Source organism: Dipodomys spectabilis, unplaced genomic scaffold (genome assembly GCF_019054845.1).
Source record: "Dipodomys spectabilis isolate Male_0828 unplaced genomic scaffold, ASM1905484v1 ptg000115l, whole genome shotgun sequence".
Classification (NCBI taxonomy): Eukaryota; Metazoa; Chordata; class Mammalia; order Rodentia; family Heteromyidae; genus Dipodomys; species Dipodomys spectabilis.
Window position 1 is genome coordinate 5,784,036 of NW_024870792.1, and position 12,513 is coordinate 5,796,548.

The 12,513-nt window shown below is 37.4% G+C and overlaps 1 protein-coding gene across 5 annotated transcripts in view; it reads right to left on the reverse strand.

Moving 5' to 3' along the window:
- Nucleotides 1–9,333: 9,333 nt before the first annotated feature.
- The window catches only part of Myo1b (myosin IB), a 173,453-nt gene continuing 170,273 nt past the window's right edge, over nt 9,334–12,513 (reverse strand). For all 5 annotated transcript variants that reach the window (XM_042688266.1, XM_042688267.1, XM_042688270.1 and 2 more), the window contains one exon: nt 9,334–10,630. In XM_042688266.1, coding sequence (XP_042544200.1) covers nt 10,507–10,630 — 124 coding nt within the window. In that variant the 3' untranslated portion in view covers nt 9,334–10,506. The remainder of the gene's footprint in view (nt 10,631–12,513) is intronic.

Consider the following 12,513-nt stretch of genomic DNA (forward strand, 5'->3'; position numbering starts at 1 on the left):
GCAAGAACTTGCTGGTTCATCTTGTCTCTGCTGTCTGTCATTCACACCAAGTGCAAAGGACATGCTTAAGATGCCAGGACCTTGTCTTCCCACTCTATTCCAGTGCTTGAAAAAAATATTTTAAAGTGGTCCCATTTTTGTGTGTATAGAAAACATACCTATTATTTTAATTTATTTTGCAACTGAATGACCTTATTAGAAGTCCTAGACATAGGAAGGTAAAAGAACAAGTAACAGCCTACTAAAACATACATATACCACTCAATACTGCTGGTTCATACCTGTAATCTTAACTACTCAGGAGGCTGAGATATAAGGATGGAGGTTTGAAGTAAGCCCAGACAGACAAACTGAATGACTCATATCACCACTTAACCAACAAAAAGCCAGAAATAGAGTTATGGTTCAAGTAGCAGAGCACCAGCCTCAAGCAAAAAAAATTAAGCTGAAGTGCAAGGCCCTGAATTCAAGCTCACTACTGGTACATGCACACAAAATAACCTCTCCCCCAACACACATACACATGCTATATAGATTATACTCATCATCAAGATCTATCTCTAGTTGGGTAATACAAATATGCTTTTTAAAATAACATGTTAAGAAGAGTGCAGCATTTTCTAATTTTATTTCTCATTATTTTACCCTCTTTCTTCCAATAGCCTTTTGCTGTTGTTGTTTTGTTTTGTTTTTAATCTTGCTCTTACTCAAAGTAGCTGCAGATTTCTCAGCATCTGTAGAAACAGAGAAAAACCCAGAGCACTATATTCAGCCAGGTGGCTGAATTTAGAGAGGAGATGCCTATCTTGACTGTAGCTAGCTAGGAAGAGGGTTTATACCACACAGGCAAAGACATGGAAACTATAAAACTCACATTTTCTGGAAGGAAGTTCTGATGTTTGTCATATTGATAATATCAGACATTTCAGAGCAGTTTTAGCACAGATTCCAGGTAGAAGTTAACATTGTGAGTTTTTGGGACAATGGTTCAGTTTTTCATCAATAACACTTTTTTTTTTTAACCCTGTGTCATTTTAATTTTCAACAATTCAGTTATTTCTCCTAAGAAAGTGTACAAGAACTCCCTCACATGTTCCATTGCTTCAGGGTTAAACACCAATTCCCGAAATGTGTCCTTTGCTTCCCATTTATCCTGATATGACTGAGCAGAGGGGTGGGGAGACCAAGAAGAATTTAAAGAGGTTGAGACAAGTGAGAGGAATAATGGAGCAGTGTGCTCATTTCTTTGTTGCTATGTATGTCCCTCCCCCACAGTATAACCCCTGCTTTCACTGTATTTGATGTCCGTATAATTTGTGGAGGGGGAGGGGAAAAACAAATTGTTTAAATAGGGATACAGGTGGACCCATTGCAACAATGAGATGTACAAGTCGTTATGTCAAAAACGAACTTTACAACTTTCGTGGGGGAGGGAGGATGGGGGGCGGGGGGGGGGGGGGGGGAGGGGGGGAGGATGGGAAGGGATAGGAAGGAGAAACAAAGGAGGGCTACAATGCTTGATAAGAAATGTACTCATTATCTTGCCCATGTAATTGTAACCCCTCTGTACAGTATTTTCACAATAAAAATAAAATAAAATAATTGAAAATAAAAGGATTGAAGAAGATATACTAGAAAAGGTAAGGGGAAACAAAGGAGGAGGCAATAATGCTTGATAAGAAATGCACTCATTACTTTGCCCAAGTAATTTTTTTTTTTTTTTTTGGGTCCGGTCGTGGGGCCTGAACTCTGGGCCTGGGAGCTGTCCCTCAGCTCTTCAGCTCAAGGCTAGAGCTCTACCACTTGAGCCACAGCGCCACTTCCGGCTTTTTTTTTCTTATGTGGTGCTGAGGAATCGAACCCAGGGCCTCATGCATGCAAGGCAAGTGCTCTACCACTGAGCTACCTTCCTAGCCCTTGCCCATGTAATTGTAACCCCTCTGTATGGTATTCTCACAAAAAAAAAAAAAAAATTGCTCTTAAAGAACCTATAGAAGCTCTGGTGTACTCTGGTATTTTATAAAACAGGATTGGGTCCTAACATTCTCCATACTCCATGTGTAAAGAATATCCTTTTTGGGTTAAGAGTTGACAAATATTTTCCTTCCCTAGGCTAACCCTTAGTGTACATATTCTAAATCAACATGGCGAGCCTGAGACACTCTCCATGTTCCTTCACTCTGTGTAGTTTCTGCCAAGCCATCAACAGGCATTTCTGGCAGACACATTTGGCAAGATTGGTTGAGGGGAAGTCTACAGGGAAGTGGATCATTCAGGGATTTCATTTCTTCCTAAGAACATTAGCTCCTTGAAGAGAACAAATGGTGATAGTTATTGAAACTTAAGTACTCAATAACATCAAAATAGGATTTGATAGACAAACTGAGAGAACTATGTCTATGCTTAAGAAAAATCAGTTCCTATGACTAGAATATACCATGTCTCCATGGGAATTTCTAGTGAAGTGCGCTCCCCAAAGATGGTGCATATGTTTGTTTTGGTAGGTGAGTGGCTACTCTAATGGTGGCTTCCTAGCAATCTAGGAGTGCAGCAGACCTTTATTGTATGTTCTTAAGAAATGGTATCTTTTTTAATATTCCCTCAATATTTCTGGTTTTGGCTGGGCTAAGGGAGAAACCCAGGACCTCTGATATGTGAGGTAAGCACTCTACCACTGCAGTACAATTGTCCCAACCCAGATATGGTGTCTTCAAGACAGGGACATGAATGTATGTCTGAATCCATGTATCAATCTACACTTTTGAAATAAAGTCTTACAGACTTTACTTTGTCTGCTGTGGCTTGGGGACAGTTCAGGACAGCACATATGGCATCCTCATCTGCGGGATTTTCTCCTAGTGGAAAGAACAAATTGGTGGGTGGATTTCCTTCCCCTTTACTAATGTCTCAGCAGTAGCTCCCAAGTGCTTTTTTTCATTCAATGTTACAGATCCCATTTCATTTTCAGATCCAAGTCCAATTTGTGTTAAGAAGTAAAGACAGCTGTTTTAAAAAGCCTGAGACAACTGGAAAGATTAGATTCCAACTCTTGCCATTTCCTGGGTCTCTGTATTAATAATGCCAAGTCCATAATAATGCCAAGTTCATAATAATTGGTCCATAATAATGCCAAATCCTGAGAACATTTGCCACATCAGTTTTTACAGCTAGGGTTTTTTTTGTTTTGTTTTTAGCAAAAACCTTTAAATCCTAGCAGCATCTTCCTTTTTAGTTTTGTGTCATAAAACAAGACAGTGTAAGTGTTAGGTCTGCCAGGAGGGAGAGAGGCAGAGAGAGGGAGAAAGAGGGAAGGAGTCAGAGACAGAAAGAGAGAGAGAGAGCTACAAGACAAGCAAAGTTACTTTTTTAGAGGAGATGGCTGGGAGGCAGAGGCGAAGGGCTTAAAAGAGGCAGAGAACAGGCAAAGAAAACTTGAACATATGGAAACTCTCCCCAGCAGACCTAACAGAAAGAAATTCTCTAAACTTCAGGGTACATTATGTATGGGATCACTGAGTTTATAATGGTTTCTATTCTGAAAGCTGTTGTTCTCAAAGTTGGAAGAATTTATTTTCAGGTCATTTTAGGATTTGTATGAGAATGAGCGTTAACCATTCCTCTACTTCAGGGGGCTGAGGTAAGTTTAGCTCAGAGGAAGGGTGCCCACCTGGCGAGCGCAAGGCCCTGGGTTCGGTCCTCAGCTCTGGGAAAAAAAAAAAAAAAGCTATAAAGACTAAAAAACCATTCCTCTACTTCAATATAACCCTATCATTTTACAGGTTTGGATTTATATCAGTATGTTTAGATTGTTACAAACCTAGTTCTTATCTGACTTAACTAGTCGGGCAATTAATTGTTATTGGTACACATAAGTAAATTAATGTCTTCTTTTGTCTAAAACTTATCCCCTAGGGGATATCTATTTATCTATCTATTTCATGCTACAAAAAGGCCATTTCACTTACCTTTGTGGTACTGATCTCCTTCCTGTCAATTAAAACCCCAGCTCCAAGAAAGATGAACATGTGCATTGTTTTTTGTAAGAAGAGAAAATCAGAATATAACTAGCTCACAACTGCACATGAGAAGAGATTGGATAATCACTGGGATATTTTAGAAAGATAACCTTCTTTTCAGTTAAAAAATTGTATTAGGCCTAGCACTGGTGGCTCACGCCTGCAGTTCAAAGCCAGCCCAGGCAGGAAAGTCCGTGAGACTCTTATCTCTAATAAACTACCAGAAAACCGGAAGTGGCACTGTGGCTCAAGTGGTAGAGCGCTATCCTTGAGCTGAAGAGCTGAGGGACAGCACCCAGGCCCAGAGTTCAAGCCCCACAACTGACTAAAAAATAAAAAAATAAAAATTGAAGAGAAAAAAAGAAGAGAAGCCTAAGATGTGGAATTCTCTTCTGCTTCCCTCTGGTCTCACCTACACTCCATTACCCCTGCACAGGAAAATTAAAAGAATTAGAAAAAACTACATGGATGGTCCTTATTACCCACTACAAAAGGAACCAAATCTAAGAGAAGGAACAGAGAGCTGTATTTCAAAACAAATATCCAGATGTACTTACATAAGGCGGAATTTTAGTAAGACTATGGAAAGTTTTAAATGAGGATGCTTAGTAATGATAGAAATCATTGAGTCAATGGAAAAATGAAATAATACACATAACTAAGTTGGTCATTTATTTCTTAGAAATATCTAATGTTTTCCTCCTATTCCATGTTAAGAATTCCAACATTACAATTTGTGGCTGAAGGATAGATTTAATTTGTGTTTGTATTTTTAGAACTCTATGACGAAACTGGAGGCATGGCTTAAGTGGTAGAGCACCAACCTTGAGCACAAAAGGCAAGTGAGAACATGAGATCCTGAGTTCAAGTCTTGGTGCTAGTGCATGTACCTACCTATGTGTGTGCATGCACAGGTGCATGTGTGCACACACACACACATCAACTCTATGAAGTACACTTTCTCCATACTTGAAATTATATTCACTTAATTGGATTTATTAATTTTAATTGGTAAACGTCATAATTTTAATGTTTTTCTCCCATCCCAAGAGCATAAGATGATTCACTATGATCTGAGTCTCATTTTAAAAGACCATGTCAACATATTATTAAACAATGACATAAACCAAAATAACAGTAGGAACATCTGGATAATGGTAGACTTTTTAACAATAGGCTCACCTTAAGTCTTCTGGATAGCTATAGAGAAGGGCAGAAACCATTGAAAAACCAACTGCAGCTGAAGCGAATATGGAGACAAAGACAATAAAACTTTTAGAAGAAAACAATAGACAATTGTCTTCATAACCTCAGGTAAGCAAATATCATAAACAGGAAGCAAAGTATGAATCAGAAAAAGAAAAAAACAATAATGAATCTATGATATGTTACAATGAGATTTTTCGTTGTTGTTGGTTGTGGGGCTTGAACCCTGGGCCTATGCACTGTCCCTGAGCTCTTCAGCTCAAGGGAAATGCTCTACCACTTGAGCCACAGTGCGACTTCCTACAATATGATTTCTATTCATCAAAAGGTACTGGTAATAATAACAACCACTGACAAGAGTTATGTGCCATATGTAAGACATATACAGGACTAAAATCAGAAAGGAAAAGCAGACAACAAAATGTTGACAAACTGCTACAACAGGGACTTCACAAAAGATGATATCCAAATGGCCATTATTGAAAAGGTGACCATGTTCAATATTTATCAGGACAATACAAACAACAACAAAAAAAGCTAAGATCATCAGAACCAAAATGAAGGACTGGCAATGGCCGGTGTGAACTACCACCTAGTACAAAGCTAGAGGGAGTACAAACTGGTAGTTTCCTTCAAAAGTCATTCTGGTAGGGCCTACTAAACCCAAGCAGGTGTTTAGCTATCTACAATCCCATAGGTCCACACCTAGGTCTATATCATAGAAATGTGCACACATATTCACAAACTAGGGATTTCTGGGTGCTATATCTGGGATTCTTGTTTTGGGTACTAGCTATATGGATATGTACAGTTTCATGTGCATATTTCAAATAGTGTATGTCATTAAAAGGTGTACTTTAAGGATATATGCCACATTTAGTAATTGGTAAAAATTCATACCACACACACCAAAGAGAAACACTCAAGTTGTGTTGAATGTAACCAAAATGATACAACAGCTAGTTCTTTTTCCCTCAGTATGGCCAGGACATTGGGTAAATATGGAATTCAATTCGTTTCCACTCTCTCTTCAAAACAGGGAGAAGCTGAGACTATTTACCTTGGTTATGAAGTTAGATTTTTTGTTGAATTTGTGGAACTGGGCTAAGGGGATCTGGCCATCATGCCAGAGTCGGGCGGGGGGGGGGGGGGGGGGGGGAGGGGAAAGGAGGATGTTCATGAGGAAAAGATTGTGGCTTATGCTGTACTGTGATTAACTCCAGATTTTAGAGTGATCTTCAAACCAAAGAAAATGAGGCAGACATTCCAAGATTTAGAAGAAACTGACTAAAAACAATTAATTTTTCCCATGTGGATACTGAAATAGAAGCTGATGTGAGCAGAAAGCAAGTGGATTTAGCTAATGAAAACCTGAGAACAACAGAGCATGATAGAATTATTAAATTGAAATGCAAATTAGGAGCTTCTCTGATAATACATATCCCAACAGAAAACCTTTGAGGCTGATGAAATCTTACAGCTGTGTTCACACCAGGCCGACAGAAGAGCAAAACGATTACCCTCTTGTATCTTCCCTTCCACCTTCCAGCATCTGACAGTTTCATGAATTTGTGTGCTGCACTATTTATGGAAAAATGCCAAACTTAAAAAACAAAAGCTCCTAGGACACATTTCAGATCAGAACTCAATATAGATTAAAACATATAGTAAGGAACTTACTAAATCCTTCCTCAGAAGCACTTCCCATTTTAGAGTATACAGTATTCTGAGATTCTACCAAAACTATGAAGAATCTCACCGATCATATGAAAGGTAGCAGATAACAAAAAAAGCTTCACTTTCATATTCTGCTTTGAAGAATTTTAAGTTGTGCTCTAATTACCATGACAATACTCAATTGCATGAACTTGAGGGTCCGAAAAAGATTCATTTTCTTAGATTTCAGCCAAACAATTTCTAAGCACAATTTCAGATTGTGCTTAGATATTCAGAACTCCTGGTTTGGTTTTGTTACCATTACAGACACACCTCATCAGACCATGGAGAATGAGTACAAGTATTCAAACTTGAACTGAAGGCCTTACCAATGGGTTTAGAGACTAAGTTATTACTCTAACTGTAAAATACAAAACTGTAACCAATCCATGACAATATTCCTATGTTCCTTTCTTGCACTGTGGCTGATGAAAATCAAAAGATGAACTATGTCAATCACATTGCAATCCTTTAGCAACTACAGCTCTTGTGGAACCCATTACAGGCTTTTCCAAGAAAACATTTGTGAGTCAGGGTAGGGGTTGAGCTACCTCAGCCCGAGTGACTCGTAGAAATCACCCTAGGGCTAGGCAACCTTCTAAGTAATACTTGGGGGAAAAGCTGGTGATGGAACTCATTTCCATAAGCTGTGCCTTTGCCTAGTGGGAAAGCCTGCTTACATACCAAGATGAAATGTGTCTAAGTTGAATCCATGTCTAGTGGTGTGGCCAGGCCTGGATACACACCACCCACACTTCCACTTTCATTGCAAGAAAGGGACAGGCACATACAACGCAGTATCACTTGCTTGCATAAGTTCTACTCAAGACATTGGGCATGGGCCGGAAGCCCTTTCAGATGTGGCCTATAATTCCTTGTGCAGAACAGCTCTGAACCAGTGGATCAGAATTAAGGATTTAGTAAGGTGAAATTGTTATGTGTGACCAGAAAATAACTCTAGTATTTTTCATCAATGTTCTCAAAGCTTAACATGTGTGAATCTTCTGAAGAGTTTTTTAAAAATGCTCCTTTTCAAACTCTATTTTGGAGATTCTAATTCACTTAGTAAAAGATAAAGTCCACCCAGGAGTCAACATAGGAGTATTGTTCCTTGGATTTTTTCCCCCTACACTCAGCAACATCTGTATTATAGGGGCTCTCAATTCCAGTGTGGTTATATATGTACTGCTCTCCTCATGGGGAAAGTAAAGGCTTCCTCAAAGCCAACAGTTTGTTTCTCTAAGGGGCAGTCAATTCTAAGTTCAGGATTAAACCAAGAAGGTTTAATATTGCAAGTTAAAAAAATTCTGAATCTTTGTTTCTACCAATCGTAATTTCCTTAATTGCTTGCTTGCTCCATGGAAAAGAAAGGCCATATCACTACATGGATTCTAAGTACTAAAACTCTAAGAAAGCATATTATATCTTGGTACATAAGCAATTTTTCTGCTTGATGTTCAGAAAAACTTTCCAACCAAGTCAAGTCATGTAAAACTCGTGTGAGTTTTACCACCAAAAATTATTGTCATACTTCCTTTCAGTGATTAAACAGTGATTAGAATAAATTACATGCAAAAATATTTTTATAATTTGAGGATTTAGATGAAGTCTTTTTTTTCTATTGGGAACAACAACAAAAAACTTTGTAAACTATGTAACTGCTAATCGCTATTGCTAACTAACCATCATAATGAACAATCTCCAAATATTTGGAAAATAGAAAATTAAAAAAAAATCTTGGTCCTTGCAATCCTGACTTCCTTTACAAAGTTCTATTGAGGAAGCAGTCCAATGGTGACCAGCAGGGAACCAGTAAAGATTAACATAAAGACTCTTACTATTCTGTTAGAAGACAAAGACAAGGTAAAGAACAATGTATGCTAGTATACATATGAAACAATGCCAAAGTAACTGAAAGTAAGAATTAACTTTTTGGAAGGAGAGGCAGGAACTAACAGATGGGGGACCAATGGAATGGAGAATTTTTATTGCACTTTTTGTACGTTCAGCATTGTAAATGTATCTGTCTTTTAAAAAACATTAAAACAAAAATGTCCCTCAGTCCCAAATTACCACTCAACAATATCAGGAAATATACCATTTGGGGCCCACAGTGAAGGAAGATGAAAAGAATTATATCCTTCGCCTATACCAAAAAAAACCCCCACATACATACACCTGAGAAGTTATGTGAGCAATGTCTTCTAAGTATACAAAGCAACAGAAAATACCCAGAAAATATTTCCACAACTGTTTCTGGTTTATAAAAGATTTGTGATATTCAATCAATACAGAGCCCATATAATGTTTTGGTTGTAAAACCATTTTGTGAGATAATACACTGACACATACGAAAATAGCTTGGAATACAAAAATACAGTTGTGATCCAGCAAATGGCACCAAATTAGAACAATTTTATTATTTAACATAATAGCAATGTATATACATTATCCTCCCAAATAAGAAATGGTTTGATTCCAAAGTTTAAAATGTAGTTTCCAAATGAATCCTCATTTTAAAATTTTAAAGAAAATAGAAAAATCCCTGCAAATTAAAATGAACTGATTGTTGATCCTTGACTAATATGCACTCGATACCAATCACCTCTCTCATACAAAAATGTATATTATAAATAAAACTTTCACAAAAGAGCTGGGATGTTTATTGCACATCATACAGAACATCTGCCACTCTGAAAGACTCTTAGCCTTTCTTTCTTGTGTTAGTGGTTTAAAACAGTTACTTGAACTTGAATAAAACCACTGCAGATATTAGCATACCTGTAATCCTATATGATGTTTACCAGAAACAGGAACACACCATGTTACTGAGTGCTTCTGTCACTTTAACTAAAATAAGAATCACTTCTGCATTCTACTCTTGAAAGTAATCACGAGGAGATCTGTTCAGATGTCATTCTTCTTTTCTCAGAAAGAAAAAAATATTGAGGGATTTTACCCAGTCATCTACTTCTACTCCTCTTCAGACCAGTCCTTCTAGGAGCATACATTGTTTATGATCATGCTACAGAGTTCCTGCTAATGCTGTCCATCATTAGCAGTTATTGGTTGCCCTCCACCTTTCAATCTTTCTCAGCTGTCATTAAAGCAGCACAAACCAGCCAGAATGCAATGGTCTTACAAATAAAAAGGCTCCTAGTAATTTCATACCATTTAGCATAGTGCCCAGCAGAGAGTAGGCATTCAATAAATATTTGATAAATGAATGCATTGTCTCTTAAGACCCTTCCTAAACTTATATGTATTAATAATCTATGATTAATATGTTGATTTAGGGTAGACAAGTCTTAACATGGTAACTAAAGAGGAAACACAAATGTCAGGGAAACAGACACTGTTAGTTTCAACAATCCTGCCCCAGGACAGAAAGTGAATTTAAGAGTTAAACTATCGCAATAATAAAAATTGATTAGTCAATTACTTTTATTTTGCCAAGGGACCCTAGTCTTTGGCAATTCCCAAACATAACGAACCCCCCCCCCCCAAATTGAAACCAATTGCACTATTACAAAGAAACAAGTCCATGAAAGCAAAGACAAGTAGCCAGTTAAGGGACCGCAACTTCAAGAAGACGGTTGTTTTTTCGTTTGCATGTAGGAACACTCCCATTTTTCTGGTTTCCCTGAATGAACTTCACACATACTTTGTCTTGTCTGAACTGTACCAGGAACCTAGGAGAAAAGAATCAAATGAAGGAACATATTAAAAACAGATGATAAGTACAATAATACTAGTGGGTGTTTTTTGTGTGTCCTAATGGATATTCACCATGACAATAGTTTCCTTCCTATCACACCTCTTGTCCAAATTGTACCCTGGTATTTTATTCCCAGTAGCTATCATTTAGCCCAAAGTTAGCTGAAGGAAGTTCATTCATTAACTTATCATATTTCAGTAAGTGAAGAGGTAGGAATAATTATTTCCATGTTTTCAACAGAAACATTAACATCTTACATCTCTATTTTCTCAACCTCTGCATGATAGAAATATAACTTGGAAAAGGGGTCCTTAAATTACCAACAAATTAAGAAAGTGAAGATTTTCAGAAAAGGATATTAACAATTTTTTTCAACTTCTTTTTGTCTTATTTGTACACTATGCTAATAAAATATGGCTCTTACTGCTTCAAAATTAGTGAATAATAAAATCATGAGTTTAATCTATCACCTTTATTCAGAACACTATATCATTTTTTAAAATTTAAAACTACTCATGTTCACCTAAAACCATCTATCTCAATAGTGGTATTTATGATACATTAAGAAAACCACATTCATGCCAGATCTTTTACTTGCAGACCATCAGGGGTCCTGTGAGTGCGTATAAGACCATTTCACATGCTCCCATGCTGGGTCCCACAGGGAACAACCAGCTGTGTAAATGATGTCTCTGCTATCAAGGCCAGCATCTTTCATAAGTCAGAAGAGCAGCGTGGTTGGCTCAGGAACAGGTCTTCCTTCCTTGAGATTAGTGCTCTTTTCTCTCCACCATCATAACCATTATAGAATGCTTTTTTTCCCTGTCTTCTCAGGGAATAGCTTTCTGAGTTACTGGCACGTTGATAACTGATTCAACCTAATGAGTATGTTGGCTGATCACTTACTAACATCCACAACTCTCAATGGTAGAGAGATAAACAGTTCTGCTTGTTTGCATTAATCCTAGTTTCTAGGTCTAAAAAGGCTGTGCTTCACAAACATTATCTACTGGGTTGAAAACTGATACAAAAACTTTTTGTTGCCAGTGCTAGTAGCTCATGCCTGTAATCCCAACTACTAATGAGGCTGAGATCTGTGGATCATAGTTCAAAGCCATCCTGGGCAGGAAAGTTTTCGAGACTGCAATTAACCACAAAAAGCTGTAAGAAGAGCTGTGGCTCTTGAGCACAGCTCAAGAGCCCAGCTCCTAGGCTCTGAATTCAAGCTCATGAACCAATGTGTACAATGTGCATGTATGCACAGCACACAAATAAGCTTCTAGTTCACCAGCTGTTTGAAAAGGACAGTATTTTGAACCTTTTACATATGTTGTCTCTTCTCTATTTGAAAGTACTTAAAAAAGTATAAAAGCTATAGTTTCACCTTTGCCTATTATGTTTCCAACAAATGTATTTTTTAACTGTATGCCTTAAAGAAAAAAAAGAAACCTTTCAAGTTTAATACAAATTCACACATTTTAACAGTTAATTTACATTTAAAATTTCAAAGACCACATATAGTGCATTCAATGTGTAGGAAAGAACTTCTCCGATTAGCTTAAGAATACATTAACTGTTTCCATGTTTATAGTGCATGATCAAGATTCACTCTAGAAATAAGCTAAAATTTATTGAGTATCATGAATCATATTGTTGTATTAACTCAGTTTTAAAACAAGTCTGGGAGGTAATTACTATCCTTCGTCTCCATTTCACAGAAGAGAGAGCAACAACAATAAAATGGAGTATTTAATTCTACAGCTAAAAAACCGCAGATTAGTTGCTTTGATTTAAAATACCAGTAAAACACATGTAAATGATATAGACTGCATGTATCCATCTATGTAAGTATGAACA